The following is a 19,057-nucleotide window of genomic DNA, read 5'->3' on the forward strand; positions in this document are numbered from 1 at the left end:
TCAAAGCTGGGATGGCTACCCACTACAAATCCAGCACCCTCACCCAGACATACATGCAGCCAAAACACCAATGCACATAAAATAAAGACAAATCATTTGGGGCTGGGAATTTAGCTCAGTGGTAGAGCGCTTGCCTAGCAAGAGCAAGGCCCTGGGTTCGGTCCTCAGCTCTGAATTAAAAAAAAAAACAAAAAAAACCTTACTTTTTTAAGACTATATCATGTGTATTCAGTCAGTCTTGCCATTTACCTTTGCATTTGTAAGGGCAAGTATCATTCTTGCAGTCAAGGAGCTACTGAGAAGTTTACTGGATGACGGGCCAAGATGGCTCAACAGTAAAAGCACTTCTCACGAAGCCTGGCACTCTGAGTTTGATCCCTGGAATCCACAAGGTAAAGGCGAATTCCCTCTGGTCTCTACATGTGAACATGCACTCACCTGGGAACACACGTGTGTGTGCGCGCGCACACACTTAATAAATGGTGAATCTATAGTGTTGAATTCTTCTTGCCTGCAATACGTTCCCTTTCTTTCCTTGCAACTGTCGGTTATTTTAGATGCAACAGCAGAGGCCAGATTCACCAAGTCAGAGGGCAAACCTGGGAGCACAGTGTGGCGACAGGAGCACAGTGAGTTTCTCCTGGGGGTGGTGATGAAACACCATGACCAAAAGCAAGTGGGAGAGGAAACAGTTTATTTCGCTTACATTTCCGTAGCCAGGGCAGGAACCTGGAGGCAGGAGCTGATGCAGAGGCCATGGCGGAGTGCTGCTTACTGGCTTGCTCCTCATAGCTTGCTCAGCTGCTTTCTTATAAGAACCCAGGACCACCAGTCCAGGGATGGCTCCACCCACAATGGGCTGGGCCCTCCTCCATTAATCACTAATTAAGAAAATGTCCTATAGCTGAATCTTATGGGGGCTTTTCCTCAGTTGAGGCTCCCTCCTTTCAGATGACTCTACCTTGTGTCAAGTTGACACCAGCCACCATGATATCTGATCAACATGATAGGGGTCAGGATGAGGGGTACACGATGACTTTATAGTCATCTGATGACAAAAACATCTCACCTCCTCTCCTCTGTACTGGCTATATTTAATAATGAAAAGTAACTGTTTAAAGCTCAACACCCAGTGAAACATCTGTAAAGGAAATTTAGAAAACTGGACCAAGGAGATGGCTCAATGAGTGTATGTACTTGTCACCAAGCACAATGGCCTGAATTTGCCTCGGGGACCCATGTGGTGAAAGGAGATCTGACTCCCACGGCTTGCCCTCTGACCTCTACATGTGTGCTATTATTGCATGCACACACACACACACACACACACACACACACACACACACACACACACACACCCCACTGCCCAATAAATGTTAAAGAAAAAAACTGACAAAACTCTAACATCAAAGAACAAAATGCTTAAGAATAAACAATCAAAAAGGAGAAAATGTAATACACTGAAAACTTTACATTTTTGCTGAGATTAGACACCAATAAATGAAAAGTATCTTGTGGACTGGAGGAGTTCATCATGCTCAGATGTCAGTGCATCCACGTGTCCCGGAAGTTAAATGCATTTCCTATTCAAATGCCAATAGCATTTTTTTTAAGAGATGGGGGGAAAATCCATCCTGAAATATAGACTCTCAAAGGATTCCATATACCCAAAATAATAATCTTGAAAAAGAACAAAGATGGACTCATCTTCTGATTTCAAATTTTATTATAATATTCCAGTAGTCAAGAGTGGCACTGGCGTGAAGACAGACAGAAGCCAAGAGAGAGACTGGGGCTTAGAAACAGCCCTACCCTATATGTTTTCCCACCAAGGGCAATGGGAAAGCTAAATTATCTACATTCAAAGAATGGAAAGTCAAACCCTTAATTTACATCACACACAAAGATGAACTCAAAGTCAATCAAAAGGCAAAGCTAAAAGCTACAACTAAAACCCCCAAAGCAAGCTCTATATAATTAGCTCCACTGGGTCGGGTGGTACTTTTGTGAATATGACTACCAAAAACTCAACCAGGGTCAACAACCCACTGTTAATAGGCAAAGGATCTAAAAAGATTTCTTCAAGCAATATATAAAGGCCGACAAGCATATAAAACAGGTAACTTCACTAGTCAGGGAAATGCCAAACAGAGCCAGCCACTGATAGACTTCACACACATCAATGGCCACTAAAAAAGAATAGGAACTAAACTGACAAGGCCATGGGACAGTTATAATAATCCTCATGTGCTACTGAGAGGAATATAAAATAGTGTGGCTGCTACAGAAAGTATAGCAGTGCCTCAAAATCAAAATAGAATTACTGTACTTCACAGACTACTGGGTATACACTAAAACTGAAAGCGGGGTCCCAGGGATATCTATATACATGTTCACAGCAATAGTCAGGAGCTCAAAGGTGGAAACCACCGAGGTATCCACGGCTGAGTAAATAGATAACAAGGTAAAGGACACACAAGTACTAGAATACTATTTGGCTTTACAAAGGAAATACATGATACATAATAGCTAAACCTTGACAGTATTTTGCTACATGAAATAAGTCAGTCCCCATCCCATCCCTGAAAAAAAAACCCCACATGTTGAGACTGCATCCGTACCAGGCACTTAGGGTACTCACATTCAGAACAGGAAACAATGGTGATTACTACAGAGCGAGAATGCCGAGGGTAGGGTAGGGAGGAATACCTGACAGTGGCTGGAGTTACTTGATGTACACTTTACATCTTGTGAGGTGAATGAAGGTGAATTCTGCTGCAGACTAACGGCACTGCAGTGTGAATGCACTAAACACTACTGACCTATATATACACTTTAAGATGCTAAGTTTGTTATTTATAATAATAATTTGAAATATGGCTCAAATAAAAGTGTTTAAAATTATTTTGAAAGCAAGCACAGGCCTACAGGTAAGAGGTAAAATTATAAAACTCTTCAAAGAAGATAAAGGACTAAGTTTCTGTAAGTCTGAGTTAGGAATGGTTTCTTAGAGCACACTGAAAGAAAAAAAAATGTAATTTACCCCAATTAAAACTATTCTTCAAACCAAGCATGGTAGCTTGTGCCTGTCAACTCAGCATTTGGGAAGTGAAGCAGTCAATCTGCTTGCTCCAAGTTCAAGGTTTCATTCAACTTCATAAGTTCCAGGCAAGCCTGGGCTAAGACCCAGTCTCAAAAACACATAAAGGCAACACATAAAAATAAAAAGTGTGCTTCAAAGAGTATCAAGAGATTGAAAAAGAGAAACCACAAGTTGAGAAAAAAATAATGCCAATTATCTTTAAAGGACTTGTATCTACAATAAAAAAAAATCTTACAGGGAAATGAAAAGATAACCCAATTGAAAACCAAACTGAAGACTGAAATAAACATTTCTGCAAAGGCAACATACAGATGGCCAATGAACACATGAAACATGCGCAGATTAGACATTAGAGAAATGCAAACCAAGATCCCAATGAATGCCTCCTCATAACAGGCTGTCAGCAGTGTGAACAGTTGATGGCATGGATACTGGAACCCAGTTACTTTGAGAGTATGAGATGGTGGTAAAGCCACTGTAGAAAATGGTAAGTTGAGGCTGTCATACACCTGCAATTCCACTCCAAGTCAAGTATTAACTGAAACGTGTTGAACTTTCTCACGGATGGTCATAGCATGAGTCCAAAGCCCTAAAGCAGAAACAGCTCAGAGCTCATTAGCTGATGCATGGATAAAGCAGCATGGCCTATGTCAACTATGGAATACTCTTTTAGCAGTGTTGAATTACAGATTGACACTACATGAACAAACCTGTTAAACTTGGCAACAGAAGTCAGAAAGGACCACACCTAACAACTCCACTTAATCTAACATGAAATAGACAGTCCCATAGACACACACACTACTGGTGGTTGAGGGCAGAAAGAAAAGAGGGAATGAGGACAGACTGAGAGTGTGAGTTTCTAGAAGTGATGGAAATTCTGGAATTATCATGGTGACTGCTGAATTCTCTATGAATACATTAATAACTGAAGGTTCAATTTTGTATCATGTGAATTTCTCCAAATAAAGCTATCTCTAAACAAAAAGGCTTTTGTACAAATGTATTTCACAGTTTCTAATCAGAATTACTTTCAATTAAAATTGAAGCACTTGTGGAAGTGTAGCTCAGTTGTAGAGCACTTGCCTAGCATGTAGAAGGCATGATCTCCACACTGCAGACAGACACACACCAAGTTTGGTACATAGACAGCAGGACTAAAGGGAGCATCATTTCCCACTCCTATGGAGGGCAGTACATGGGGCAGACCTCAGCGGTATCCTGGGGCATCCTCACAGCTTCAGAACTTTTAAAACAGCAAGTGAACTACACAGTCCCTGACTGCGTTAGCCCCAGTGAACTACGCGATGCTAGAGAAACTACAACTGTTGAATGCCCAAACTCCAACGGAAATGTAGTTTCCTGGTGGCTTTCTACTGTGTTAAGTGATCACAATTAATAATCATAACTCTACACGGTCCAGCCACTTCCTGTCTTTGATACTTGCTATCTGGCGTGAACAGCTGTGTTTCATTTGCTACAAACCCAGTGTTTAGGGATGAGGCCCACGACTCATCCAAGGAGACTGTGAATGGAGTAGGTACAGCACATGAGACCAGTATCTAGCCATGATCACCAAGGTCGGAGCAGGAGCATGACCCAGAGGAAAACCACAGTGCTTTAGTAGGGTGTATCTGTGGGCCCACACTGTTTTGGGCCACACAGATCTTGAGGATGTGGACTTTGGCTGACATTATTATCCCATTATGAGGAGAGGGCTAAATTAAATTGAAACCAAGAAACAACAGGTTCTGTGTTACTAATTGTGTTAGTCGCATTATGGCCTCCTGGATGCACACACTGTGTAATCTGATTGAAGAGTCATCCTTGAACATAACCTTTCCATTAGGCAACTCCCGTAACATTAAATTCTTAGCCCATACTTGTTCAATCAAATGTATCTTCTATAAATGACTTCACATGACAGAATCATTCAGAAACAGCATTTGTCCATTTTCTTTAGTGTTCTCTGGAGGGAAAACCTGGTCCAGATGTCAAGCAGATGCAGCAGCTACTCTACTTCCTTTTGGCTCTTTTCCATCAAGGACCAGAGAAAATCCAGGGTGATTTTCATCTTGCTTTTAACATGTTATCAATATCCTTTTCTTCCTCTGAATCTTGATCTGGTATCCAACTGAAAACAAGCATACATACATTCAATCACATCTGGAATAATAATTTAATCAAACAATTCTGGTAAGAGATGTGAGTAACTTTATAAAAGAAGCGAACTAGCTTCCAGAAAAATCAAAAATTTGACTGAGCATGCGGTTGATGCCTAGAGCCAGCATTCGGGTGGCCAAGGCAGAAAACGTGAGAGCACAAGGCTAGCTGGGGCTACCTAGTAAGACCTGTACTAACAAAAGAAAAAGTGCAAAGGCAGGAAGAAAATTAATGAAAGGGGCATTACAAACAAAAGAAACCACAGTTCTTCCTATGGGCCAACAAAGACTTGCTCCTGTAAGATTGAAATTTCATTTACCTTTTTGTTTTAACTATACTCAATGAATGTTCTACCAAGCCTACCAAGTACATCTGTAAATTCAAATGTACTTGAAATTTTTAAATAGCAACTAGAAACATTAATGACACAGGATCATGGTATTAAAAATCCTTGAGTTCCTTCCTCCTAGACTAGCCCCAAGTTCTTTGACTTAAGCCTATCAATGGAGCCACTTCCTGAAGTCACAGATGGAGAAAAGGGTCTGAAGTCAGTGTAAGGCAGAATTTCCAAGTCAATATAGCTGTTCAAAACTCCACAGGAAGGAATTATTTTGGAGATAGGCCCTATCAGTGAGTCCAACAGTAGAACAGACAGCTGTTTATTTGAGCACAGCCTGAAACAGCTGAGAGCCTTTTTTAAATATATAAATTATATATTTCTCTGTACTATGCATTGAAGTCAAGGCCTCACACAGGCCAGGCCAGCACTCTACTACTGAGCTACATCTCCAGCCCTCTTTTATACACTTTTTCAGACAGGCTCTCACTAAGGTCTCCAGGCTGGCCCTGAATTCACTCTATAGCCCATCAAGGCCTTAAACTTACTGTCCTCCTGCCTCACAGTTCTGCACCACTCAGCCTGATTGAGAGTCCTATTTTCCAAAAACAAATCAAACATGGGAATAACACTGGAATGGTTCAACCAACCCATCTTACTGCCTCTCTAGACTCATGCTCTGAAACAGTAAGAATTAACCACATGACTTAAATGCATGTTCCCAGCCCAAACACTCCATCAGCTAAGTGTGACATGATGCACTTGGGAAGACTCATAGTCATAATCTTAGAGGAACAATATGGGAACCACTGTCTGCTCCAGGTACAAATATGAGGGAAGGTCTGCCTTTTACTGTTATTCATCAAGTCACTGACATTTTAAATTCAAAATTATAGCTAGGTGTGGTGGTGCACACCTTTAATCCCAGCACTTGGAGACAGAGGCAGGCAGATCTCTGTGAGGCCAGTCTGGTCTACAAAATGAGTTTCAGGACAACCAGAACTGTGACACAGAGAAACCTTGTCTCGCAAAACAACAAACAAAAAAATTCAAAACTATTAAAATTACTCAGAAGTGGCCATGCCTGTCAGAAATCCAGTAGGCTGCCCACAGACCTCCTCAGCTCTTTCTGTTCCCCCAGACATAACTCCTCAACCTCATCCCTAGTGCTGCACCTGCCCCCACGTCTGTGGATCCCACAGACCATCCCCTCCTAACCTCCCACACCTCACAGGTTGCTGCATCCCAGGCTCCAACACCAACAGGCCTTCCCTGTGAACACACCAGCTGTGCAGAGCAGTAAAACAGGCAACATACAGCCATCACACTCTCCGAAAATCCAGAGAATCCAAGGAACAAAACACCCACCTGACAAAGGCAAACCCAGAACTCAGCACCTAGACCTATAATCATCCCAAACCCAGATGGCTAGACACCAGCATAAGAACACAAAACAGCCAGGGCAATATGTCTCCACTGGAGCCCAGCTATCCGAGCACAGCAGGCCCTGAATATTCCAGCATAGCTGAAGCACAGGGAAAAGACCTTCACACCAACTCTAAGAAGACGACAGAGTCTGGAGAGCTGGCTCAGCAGTTAAGAGCACTGTCTGCTCTTCCAGAGGTCCTGAGTTCAATTCCCAGCAACCATGTGTAATGGGATCTGATGCCCTCTTCTGTCATATAGACACACATGCAGACGGAGTACTAATAACAAAAAAAAAGGAAGATGACAGAGGCCCTTGAAGAGGAAATGAATAAATCCCTTAAAGAAATCCAGGAAAGGGCTGGAGAGATGGCTCAGAGGTTAAGAGCACTGGCTGCTCTTCCAGAGGTCCTGAGTTCAATTCCCAGCAACCACATGGTGGCTCACAACCATCCATAATAAGATCTGGTGCCCTCTTCTGGTGTGCAGACAGAACACTGTATATGTAATAAATAAATTAAAAAAAAGAAATCCAGGAAAACACAAACAAATAATTAGAGGAAATGAATATTCTTTAAAGAAAACTAAACAGTTGAAGGAAATGAATAAAACTGTTCAAGACCTGAAAATGCAAATAGAAACAATAAAGAAAACACAAACTGAGGCAATTCTGGAAATGAAAAATTTAGGAATTTGAAAAGAACTACAGAGGCAAGCTTCACCAACAGAATATCAAAGATGAAAGAGAGAATCTCCGGCATTGAAGCTACAAAAAAAAAAAAAAAAAAAGAAAGAAAGAAAGAAATGGATACATCAGTCAAAGAAAATGTTAAATCTAAAAAATTCCTGATATAAAACATCCAGGAAATCTGGACACTGTGAAAAGACCAAACCTAGGAATAATAGGAATAGAGGAAGGAGAAGAAACCCAGCTCAAAGGCCAAGAAAATATAGTCAACAAAACCATAGAAGGAAATTTTCCTAACCTAAAAGAAATGTCTATAAAGGTAAAGAAGCATACATAACACCAGATAGATTGGACCAGGGGTTTTTGTGAATGGACTCACGTTTATCACTGGATTCCAAACACTATTATCCAAACCATATCACTTCAGCCAATTTATGATTATTAAAGCATTCACATTTAATTCTATATATAGTTAACAAAAAGCTTTCCAAAACTGTTAATCACTTACCATTGATCTTTTACACTCAAAAAATGAATACTGCAAAGCTCTGCAGTGTCCTTCCTTCAAACACTGCCGTGGGGATTTTCCTTCCTGTGAAACAGGAACCAATATGAGTATCTGGGAAATTGTCCCACAAAGCACAAGACAACTATTCTCCTGAAGGAAGCTCTTAAAAATATTTAATTTCGGGGCTGGAGAGATGGCTCAGAGGTTAAGAGCACTGACTGCTCTTCCAGAAGTCCTGAGTTCAATTCCCAGCACCCACATGGTGGCTCACAACCATCTGTAATGAGATCTGGCACCCTCTTCTGTGTACATAATAAATAAATAAATCTTTAAAAAAAATATTTAATTTCTCTTTAATAACCTTGATGAAGAAAAACAAATGTAAAGATTATTAAATAATTGGGTACTCTGAGTCTCAGTTTTTAAATTTTATGTGTATAAGTGTTTGCCTGCATGTACAAATGGGCACCACATGCAGACCTGGAACCATGGAGGTCAGAAGAGGGTACCAGATCCCATGGAACTGGAGTTTTATGTGATTATGCACCAACATATGGGTGCTAGGAACCAAACCCTGGTCCTCTGTAGGAGCAACAAGTGCTCTTAACCACTGAGCCATCTGTCTTTCCAGCCTCCAGAGTCTGACACGTTCAGAACACATCATTAATGTTTATATAAGCCTTCCTGTGGGTGAGAACTATGAATTGGATGCCTTAAAATGAGACCCTTTCAGTACTGGTTCTAACAGTACATAGATGTTAGAGGGGCTGGAGAAATAGCTAAGTGAATCAATTGCTTGCTGTGTATGAGGTCTCCAGTTCAGCACCCACATAAAAAGCTGGGCCCATATGGTGGCAGGTGCCCAGAATCCCAGAACTGCATCCTGGAGACAAGCAGATGTGATAGTCTAGCCAGTCGGGTTCAGTGACACCTTATCTCAAATAATAAGGTGGAGGGGCTAGAGAGATTGAGTCAGCGGGCAAGAGAGCTTGCTCTTCTGAGGTCAAGATCTGTAAGTGTTCTTTCGATGAAGACACACAAGAAAACCCTGGTGAGTTCCCTCTGACTGTTCCAACTTTTCTGGCTTCCCAGGAGTAATAAAATCTTAAGAAGTCTATCTCTAAGTTGGTTCCGAACCTTCCCCCCACCACACCCCCTTCTCCTCACTAGCCCCCACGGGACCTTACATTCTTATCGTCGGGGTTCATACTTACTACCCTGAGTTTTTCTGAGTCCCCATAGTTCCTCGACCGTCTCCCATGGCAGCACACAAAATACAGGCTTATGCTGAATTCCTCCCAGAATGCAACAGTGTGGGGCTCAAGGACAAACTACGGCACGCCGTAGGACCACATTAACTTCCATATTCTAGAAGCCAAGGGACTAAAAATCACCACAGATCCAAGTAGCCACACGGAGCAGGTACAGACCTCGACAGCGTCCCTTGGAGTGGGAGTCTCTGGTGGCTGGTGCCCAAAACTGGGCAGAGTGCCAGCACTCGGGAATCACTTCTTGGACTGAGATGGCTTACTGTTTACAAAAACCCCGAGACGGGGCGATGCGTTAGTTATCTCCCATTAAACCCCAGAGGGAACATGGGCTGGGAGCTCAAGAGATCGTTCTGAAGAAGTCCGGAGCTCACGCTGCGACCTCCACCCCCACCCCCACCCCGCGACGTGACCGCCCCAACAGGCCGCCAGTCTTGGCGACGCTCTTTCCCGGGACGCGCTACCTGGAGCACACAGGCCGACTGCAGCAGACACGCGCCCAGGTCCTCCTTCACGCCCGCGCACGCGCCGCCCTCCGGCTTGTCCTCATAATACCGGGGCATGACGGCGCCCTGCCGCCCTCACAAGCCCGGATCGCCGTCCTCAGCCACCGGGGAGCGCCCCGGCGGGCGGGCGGGAGCCACGCCCACGGACAGGGTCGAGGGTAAGAGAAGGGCCTCAACCACTTCCGGCGGGCCCCCAATCCAGGCGCCGAGTCTTGAGGGTGTTGTGCGCAGGCGTGGCGGAAGTGTGTGCCTGTGACGTCAACATGGGGCGCCGCAAATGCGGGCTACGTAGCGGTCGGGGAAGTAGCCCCAGCGGCGCCTGGGCTCGGCTGCCGGGCGAAGGTGGCAGAAGTCCTGGGCCCAGGGCGAGGCAGCACGGGCCTCCAGGTGAGGCCTGCTCTGTGGGAGCGGGGGTGCCATTCGCGCTGACGGCCGTTTCCGCGGCCAGCTCGTGAGCTGGCTGGCGTCTCGGCGGCCGGGTTAGGGACAAGCTGGCGGCCGGCAGCTCCAGCCCTCGGCCCGCAGTGGGTAATACCAAAGACGCCCAGTCACGTTGGAGTTGCAGAAATAGGGCCGTTTTTTTATTCTAAGCAGGTCTGGAATTTTACACGGGAGCCACACACCCAGATACCCTTACGTTGCTTGTTCTTTGCTCAGATGTCACTGGGCCGTCTGTTTTTAGTTGACAGCGGACCGGCAGGCTTGTTAGGGTAATGGAGAGCTGCGGGCGGGGCGGGGCGCCGACGGGGAGGCTGAACCCAGGGTGGGGCGGTGACCGGTGCTCATTTAGCTTCGGACTAGTTGGACCGGCCCCTCCGCGCTGTTGTTCATCCTACCCAGCTATTCTGGGAGTAAAGCCACCAAGGACTGGAATTGGCTTCTTTTTTATGTCACATTCTGAATAACCAGAAGCCTTCTGGCGGTCGGTGATGGGCTTGTAGGAATAAAGCTGTGTGTTTTACCTTTTCAGTAACATTGCTTTCAGCTTAAAGGAAGTTTTTTGTGGTTGCTGTTTTGTTTTCAATCTTGGCCATTAAAAACATGAAATTTTGAGTCAGCGTTCCAGTCTTTGTTCTGTGTCCATGAGGAGGTCGCTTCATCCTCCTTGTGCTTTTTCCTCATTAGCTAACACAGCTGTCAAAGGCTTGACTGAGGTGAAGGGTGGAAAACCGTGGACTCCAGATGAATGGTTTCAGGTGGTGCAGAAGAGCGTGGTACTGCCCTTGATGGACGTGCAGTTAACACTTGCCAGCCCCTAGAGAAGCCCCCCTGAGCCAATCCATTGCTTCTGGCCCCCAGGCCTTCCTGAAGGTAGCAGGAGAAAATGCACTCTGAAGAGGAGTGCTGGTAGCCAGACAGTTCTTAAGATTACATCTAAGAGAAGTGTTTTTATTCCATCCAGGAAGATGCTACCAAGTACTTCAGTGGGTTCTTCAATGCAAGGGAATGGAGTCTTGAATTCCAGGGATGCAGCGAGACACACAGCTGGAGCAAAACGCTACAAGTACCTCAGAAGGCTTTTTCGATTCCGGCAGATGGACTTTGAGTTTGCCGCATGGCAGATGCTCTACCTATTCACTTCCCCACAGAGGGTTTATAGAAACTTCCATTATCGGAAGCAAACAAAGGATCAGTGGGCCAGAGATGACCCTGCTTTCTTGGTCCTCTTAAGTGTCTGGCTCTGTGGTAAGTGTGTGTTAGTTTACAAGCACTATAGTTGAGAAACAAATGGGTATTTCAGAAGAAACTTATTTAGAGTGTCTTTTGTGATAATGTATTATGGGTTATAATCTGAGGATATTTGAAGCTGTCTCTCCACTCCCCAATCCCAAAAACCTTAAAAAGCTGGCAGGAAAGTAATGTTCTTCCTGGTTCAGGCCGTAACACACAAGCCAGAGTTAACTCCTGTATTGGGACATTGAAAAGTAGGGGACAGGATTTACTCCATAGTTGTGTTTTTTTTTTTTTTTTTGAGACGGGTTCTAGATGTGTAGGCCAGGCTGGCCTTGAACTCAAGATCCTCTTAACTCATCCTCTTGAGTGCTGGCATTAACATGCATATACCACCACACTCACTGGCTTAAAAAACAAAACAAAACCTAATGTGAACCTATACTGCAGTGTGTGCAAAGAAATGTTAGAATGGGAAATTACGTTTCATAAGGGGGCAAATCTATGAGGCCGGAAGAATGTAGTGGTTGTTTTATTTTGTTTTGTTGGCAGGGTATTGGTAGGTCTAGGGATAGAAACCAGGGACTTAAACATGCCAGTCAAATGCTACACAGAGCTACACCCTCAGCTTTCAGAGTAGGAGTCCTGAAGGTACTGATTTGTACTTGAAAACCACCTTCAAGTTCTCCTGTACATCAAGGAAGCATCCCAGTCAGCTCTAGGGTGTTGAAGTGTGTAAGTGCTTTCCACATTTAACAGGGTTTACAAATGAGTGGCGTGCCTTCTGCACAGGCGCTATTGGGAATACCCAGTCTGTCATGGTAAACGAGTACAGGAGGCTGTCCCTCTGCCTGTACTCAGAGGTGGCGTTTATTTCTGTATCATCGCATATTACACATCTTGAGGGTTTTATTGCCTTGTCCACATACCAGCACTACACTTTGGCCTATGGATGCCAGGGACTGTGTCTTATATCCTAGAGCCTAACGGTGAATCTTGTAACTCTTTATTTCAGTGTCCACCATAGGATTTGGTTTTGTGCTTGACATGGGATTTTTTGAGACAATAAAGCTGCTCCTGTGGGTTGTATTCATAGATTGTGTAGGTGTTGGCCTTCTGATATCAACTTTAATGTGGTAAGTACCATAACTTGCTTTTTTGTATACTGCTGGGCCTCTGTTTACTTCAGTAGTACAGTAGCTAATGGAAATTCAAATAGAGTAGCGGAAGTGGTCAGATTGACTGCCAAGATTATTGTAACTTGGCCTCTTGTGTTTATACTAGATCAGAAAATACTTTAATGGGTGCTTATTGTCACTGTAGCAAAGCCCAGAATGGTTACATCCGGTTAAATCCTAAGTTTTCAAGATGATCACATACGATTCTGCTTCTGTCTGGTTAGCTGTTTTCTGCATGTGCCAGTGGAGACCACGTCCAGCTGCATAAGTGCTTTGGCAGTGTTTAGACCCATTTATGTCTGGAGGGTTACCCTTTGGGCTTTTACTTTGCCATTAAGTCATTTGTGTTTGAGAAGGGTTTTGTTTTGAATGTAGCTCCTTCCTGATGAGAAGAAAGCCCGTCCAGAGGTCTTCAAAGGCCCTCAGCCTGCTGCTTTCTGTCGGGTTGAGCAACAGTGTTTGGCGTTCAGCTTCTCACTTCTCTTACAGAGAATGCTCCTTGTGGTTGGCCTCCAGGGTAAAAGGTAGTGGGTGTAATAAGTGGACTACGGCCGGGCGGTGGTGGTGCACGCCTTTAATCCCAGCACTCGGGAGGCAGAGCCAGGCGGATCTCTGTGAGTTCGAGGCCAGCCTGGGCTACCAAGTGAGCTCCAGGAAAGGCGCAAAGCTACGCAGAGAAACCCTGTCTCGAAAAACCAAAAAAAATAAATAAATAAATAAAAATAAAAAAAAAATAAGTGGACTACATAGAGAGTGAAGATTGAGGAGGAAGCAGAGAAAACTTGATGGACTATTTTACTCTCAGATGGAGGTCCACATGCTGTCAGTCATTTTTCAGTCTCCTTTATAAGTTGGAGTTGTTTCACTAGATGTTGTTAGGTGTAGTTGGGATGATAGGCCCTTGATACCTAGATGAGTGTTCAGTATATGGTAGCTATTACTATTTTAAACAAAATGCCAAGGCTGTAACCTCTGAAATCAACCTTTTATTTTCCTTTGTAACTTGATTTTATGGTTACTGGATAATGAATGCTATTATGTATCATTACTGGCCTAAGCTGAATACTGCTGATGTAAATCAGATACTCATTGTCAAGCAACTTGCAGGGGAAATATGTAAAGCTTCCAAGAACAGTTTCTTGCAAGTGTTCTGAGTACAGTGATTCTGGATGGGCACAAGGCAGCCTGGAGGTGATTACCTTTGGTTTGTGTCTCTCCCATAGTTTGGTCATGTAGAAAAGGACTCACTGTGTTATTTGTGAGAACACAGATGTCATAAACCTGTGAGGAGCTGGAAGTAGAAACAATGGCATCCCCCCAAAACACATTGCAAAGGTGTCATAGGAACCAACAGCAGGCTGTTTTAGGAGAGATACAAGACACTTGATTCCTGGTTCCAGAGGCATGGTTATGTGCAGCATCATGGTAGGTCTGGGGACAGGTGACACTAAATGGCTATGAGGAAATGAGACTTAGAAAATAGCCTTGATGGAATTCAGAAGGGAAAAAATGGGCTTTTATGTTCATGACTGCAAGTGTGGGTGGAGGGTAGAAGAGAAGTGGAGAGCTAGGAAGCTGAGAATGAAGCAAATCTGTTCACACTGTTGAAAGTCTTCAACACGGCAGAGAAGTAGAGAAGCCGGCTCAAGTGAGAAAAGGGGATGCCAGAACAAATGACGTGGGAGGAGGAGGAGGAGAGAAGATTTAGAGCTTCCTGTGCTAACAGGATGTGATGGCTAGGAAGTTCGGGCTTCGGAGACTGTGGTAAATGCCGCAGAAGCACTCTGCGCTGGCCATGCCGAGTCAGGGAGCTGGTGGATGTTCACTGGAGAAGGTGGCAGGGAACACGAAAGCAGAGGACTGGAAACCTCCAGACAGTAGTCTGGCCTGAGATGTGGCTGTCTTGGAGGTGGGAGAGAGCAGCCAGTTAATTGCCTTGGCCTTCTCTAGGAAGGAATTTCTGTCCTATTTAAGGGGTGCACGGAGGTGCAGCAGAAGGTAGTGATTACATAAAAGAACTTCTGGGGAGTGAGCTGCAGACTACCTACAATTCCTTTATCAGTCATAACTATTTTTAAATTTTATAATTTATGAAGTTCTGTGTGATAATTTGATTTATATATAAAATGATCAAATCAAGGTAATTAGCTTTTACCCCACACATTTACAACTTATTGATGTTGGGAACCTTTGAAGTCCTAGCTCTTATAAAATGTCTAGCACCACTGTGCTGTGAGCATTAGAACGCCTTGCTTCTATTTTGATAGTCACAGTCTGGCCTCCGTCACCCCTACTTTCTTAGCATCTGGTGTCCATGATTCCATTTCCTATTACTCTGAGGTCAGGTGTCTTTGTTGTTTTTATCTTTCCTTTCCTTGCTTTTTTCACTGCCTTTTGTGAAACTGAATGGGACATATTCTTGGCTAAAACAGTGTCTGGTGAGTTAGTTTGTCCAAGTGAAGCACTATTGTTTTGACTTTTTGATAACTAAGTATAGGCTGTTTATTATATTCTGCCATGTTTCTCTTGTTGTGCTGTTTAAGCTAGGGACTCACACTATAGTCCAGGCTAGTCTAGAACTTACCATGTAGCCCAAGCTGGCTTTAAACTAAAAATTGTCATGCCTTCACCACCTGCCTGCTGGAATTACAAGCATTCACCACCACAACCCGCCCTGTGTTCTGTATTCAATATGTAAGACATTAAATTGAATTAAAATACAGTGACATGGACTCACCAGGTAAAGCACTTGCCCAGTTTAATCCCTAGGATTCACATGTTAGAACTAGCTCCACAGAGTTGTTCTCAGACTTCATGCTCTCCCCTCCCTAAATAAACGTTGTAATATTAAAAAATTGTGTTTAAAACCCACTAACATACAAAGGACATTGTCACAGATGTTTATGGACCAAAGGTCCTTTTCATTGAGGGTTTGGACACGATGCTTTTCTGGTAGGTCAGGTTGTAGAACAGCGATGCAGCATGCATACACCGTTCTGTCTGGGGGCACCACTAGCCAGCAGCCGCTTGCCCTTGTTTTCTCCTATTTCCCTCACTTTTAATGGGAAAGGCAGTTGATACAAGTCTTGACCGTGAGTATTTACTGGGTTTTTTGTTTAGCTGGTTGTTTTTGATGATGTCATCATTTTGGTGATGTCATTTAGACCCATGGCTTTCAATACCATCTACACACTACCTTAGACCTTTCAACTGCAGGCTTTGTATACAACTTAATCCATGTTGGTAATTAAGCACATTTGTCATAGCTAATCCCAGTCCCCAATCTTGCCCTCTCCTTCCTTCTCAGAACCACTTTCGGTGCCATCAGCCTGTCCTTGGCTGATAGTATTGCTGTCTTCCTCCTTGTTCAGGGCAAGACTGTTGTGGCTTCACCTTCAACATCACCTCCACTGTTATGTGATGCTAGTGACAGGCTATGGTCTTCTCCTCTTGTCTGTTGACTCTGCTCTCTGATTGGCCACCAAGGAGACCTTATCAAAACATTTCTTGCATCTTGACCCTGGCTTCTTTTACCACGAGTAAAAGATTGAGAAGTCACAAAGTAGCCACAGGCACCCGAAGAGCTGTTTCCTCTGCATTTGCTTTGATTAGCTACCTGCTCTATTCCTTCCTTCTTCCAGGCCTTCAGCTGTGACCGGCATCAGCAGTGCCGTGCTTCCTCACCTAAATGTTGAGATTTAAAAATCGCACCTCAGGCTTGCACCTCTGCCGTTCTCCATAGCACCATGTCAGGCTTCTCCCACTAAAGGGAAGGCAGAGACGCTGGCCTCTTTCACTGCTCCTTCTATAGAACTTTGGTAACGTGTGGCACCCCGAAGGTGCTTGGTACTGAGAGAACAAGTACATTGAGTGAGAAGTTCTCATTTTGCTCTCCAGGTTCATCTCCAACAAGTATCTAGTGAAACGCCAGAGCAGAGACTATGATGTGGAGTGGGGGTATGCCTTTGATGTACATCTGAATGCATTTTATCCGCTCCTAGTCATTTTGCATTTTATCCAGCTCTTTTTCATCAACCGTAAGTATTTGTTTCTCAAATGTTCTCAAGGTTCTTATTGTGTGAAGAGACTCACTATATGCATTTTTTTCTGGCAGATGTTATCCTCACAGATACATTTATTGGATATTTAGTTGGAAATACCTTATGGTTGATTGCGGTTGGCTATTACATCTATGTAACCTTTCTGGGATACAGTGGTAAGTTACTTTTGGCAGTTTAAGAATGTAACAGGGAAGGAAATAGACATCAGCAGTGGATTTACAAGGCATTGACAAACACTGTGGTTCATTCCATATGATCATCACTATCCACAAGTAGAGTGGCATGTAACATTTGTTATAACCTTAAAGGAGCTTTGCTAACTCACTGTTTCCGAGTTACAGGCAGAAGTCCCTGACTATTCTTTCCTTCCTTGTGTGTATTCAGGCTCTGTGTTATTAACCATGGGCTAGAGAGGAAAAGGCATGGGCTCATGGTTAAAAACCTTTCTTTGGTTCTGTAGATGATCCTAGGGTCTGCTGATCCCAGGCCATATTTGCAAACTTATTGCTAAATCTGTTATTTTTCCTAATGTGAATGAAGAATACTCTTAGGCTGGGAGTGAGTGGAGTTGAGTAGAAAACCTGCCTACTGTGTGCAAGGTCCCATGTTCAACCCCAGAATCCCCATTGCTGAAGTCTAGAGATCTCAAGATTGATCTCACAGAACCATCCACAGTATGGTTTGTTCAGGTCTTTTTTGCTGCTTTGGATGACTGGGACCTTACTGTAAATAGAAACAGCTCTTACCTCTGACGGTTCCTCACCCCATGACCAGTTTCCCAGGGATCACTTCATCTTCCACTTGCCTTCTCTTGGGGATTAGGGTTTTTCTAGGAAATGTTCACATTATCCTGACAGTGTTGTAATGCATGGCACTGTGAAGCACTGGTTCTCTTAGTGCCTAACAGTTGTTGAGTATTGTCTCTAAGAAGTGCATGTGGGGAACTGGTTCAATTCCCAGCAACCGCATGGTGACTCGGCTATCTATAATGAGATAATCTGGTGTCCTCTTCCGGCGTGCAGGCAGAACACTGTATACATAATGAATCTTGTGTTTAGTTTAGTGTTGTGTTTAGTGCCTTAGCTCTTCCCCAAAGGTGGAGTTATTGATTGTAGCTCAGTTTGAGTTGTGTTGCTTTTGCAGTGGAAACACTCCAGTGCCGCAAAGTGATTTTGTCCCATGTGGTGTCAGTCAGTGTATAAAATGCATAATGAGATCCATTACCTTGCATACTAAGACCCCTAGGGCATCTGTCTAGATCAGCGGTTCTCATGGGTTATGACCCCTTTGGAGGTCTCATCGGACATCCTGCATATCAGATATTTATGACTCATAACAGTAGCAAAATTAGTTATGAAACAGCAACAGAATAGTTTTATGGTTGAGTCACAGCATGATGAACTGTGTTAAAGGGCCGTAGCATTAGGAAGGTTGAGAATCACTGGGAGTTGCATTCATCCCTCTGCTGTTTCCCAGCGACGCTAACTGAGAGGTGTCTGTAGTTCTGCAAGTAGCATCATGGTCCTATGCGAATGTGTCGCTCATCTGCCCGCGGTTGAAGAGCCTTCTTTCAGCATGTTCATGTCACCTGTCCTTGTTTCCTTTCCAGCACTGCCGTTTTTGAAAAGCACAGTAATCCTGCTCTACCCATTCGCTCCTCTGGTCGTGCTGTATGGACTGTCGCTGGCCCTGGGCTGGAACTTTACCCACACACTGTGTTCCTTCTACAAGTACAGAGTGAAGTGAGAAGTGACCGCAGCAGTGGAGCGCAACTGTCAGGTGTTGGGGAAGGGACAAGTTCCTGTAAAGTCTGTAAATTCTTTGTAGATACCAAGTTTACAAATTTGAGGTGATACTAACACTGTTGTCTAGACCATTCCTTAAAACTAATTAAATGTACATTTCTAATAAATATTTTTAAACTAAAGCATGTAATTGTTTACTTAACCTGAAGCTACATATAAAATATCAAGGGCACAGTAAGAGGTAGATGTCACACACCATCTTGTTGGCAAGATGGACAGACTCACCTTCATAAGCTTGTTCAGCCCGTTCCCTGTGCGTATATGGCCGTGAATACCTGTAGAGATGACAGCCACTGTCTTAGCCAGGGTGCCATGTTTCCCTTTTAAAGATTGAAGAGGAACCA

General features: G+C 43.9%; 2 protein-coding genes across 2 annotated transcripts; one reads left to right on the top strand and one right to left on the bottom strand.

Moving 5' to 3' along the window:
• Positions 1-1,708: 1,708 nt before the first annotated feature.
• On the bottom strand, positions 1,709-10,176 carry LOC114690784 (cytochrome c oxidase assembly factor 5). The gene is made up of 3 exons (XM_028865686.2): positions 9,957-10,176; positions 8,225-8,308; positions 1,709-5,237 (listed from the first exon to the last, which is right to left on the bottom strand). Exons 1-3 carry the CDS (start codon positions 10,053-10,055, stop codon positions 5,196-5,198), a joined length of 225 nt encoding a protein of 74 aa, XP_028721519.1. The 5' UTR covers positions 10,056-10,176; the 3' UTR covers positions 1,709-5,195.
• A 70-nt stretch (positions 10,177-10,246) lies between these two features.
• On the top strand, positions 10,247-18,835 carry Unc50 (unc-50 inner nuclear membrane RNA binding protein). The gene is made up of 6 exons (XM_028865688.2): positions 10,247-10,385; positions 11,401-11,684; positions 12,685-12,805; positions 16,745-16,884; positions 16,962-17,063; positions 18,518-18,835. Exons 2-6 carry the CDS (start codon positions 11,405-11,407, stop codon positions 18,652-18,654), a joined length of 780 nt encoding a protein of 259 aa, XP_028721521.1. The 5' UTR covers positions 10,247-10,385; positions 11,401-11,404; the 3' UTR covers positions 18,655-18,835.
• Positions 18,836-19,057: the final 222 nt, after the last annotated feature.

This window comes from Peromyscus leucopus, chromosome 16_21 (genome assembly GCF_004664715.2).
Source record: "Peromyscus leucopus breed LL Stock chromosome 16_21, UCI_PerLeu_2.1, whole genome shotgun sequence".
Taxonomy (NCBI): Eukaryota; Metazoa; Chordata; class Mammalia; order Rodentia; family Cricetidae; genus Peromyscus; species Peromyscus leucopus.

What these genes read in the sequence shown, in the direction of transcription:
- LOC114690784 (XM_028865686.2), bottom strand. Translation starts at nt 10,055, where the DNA reads ATGCCCCGGTATTATGAGGACAAGCCGGAGGGCGGCGCGTGCGCGGGC. An exon ending in AGTCGGCCTGTGTGCTCCAG is followed by an intron (nt 8,309 to 9,956) that starts GTAGCGCGTCCC and finishes CCTGTTTCACAG; the next exon opens with GAAGGAAAATCCCCACGGCA. An exon ending in TTGAGTGTAAAAGATCAATG is followed by an intron (nt 5,238 to 8,224) that starts GTAAGTGATTAA and finishes GCTTGTTTTCAG; the next exon opens with TTGGATACCAGATCAAGATT.
- Unc50 (XM_028865688.2), top strand. Translation starts at nt 11,405, where the DNA reads ATGCTACCAAGTACTTCAGTGGGTTCTTCAATGCAAGGGAATGGAGTC. An exon ending in CTGATATCAACTTTAATGTG is followed by an intron (nt 12,806 to 16,744) that starts GTAAGTACCATA and finishes TTTGCTCTCCAG; the next exon opens with GTTCATCTCCAACAAGTATC. An exon ending in AACCTTTCTGGGATACAGTG is followed by an intron (nt 17,064 to 18,517) that starts GTAAGTTACTTT and finishes TTTCCTTTCCAG; the next exon opens with CACTGCCGTTTTTGAAAAGC.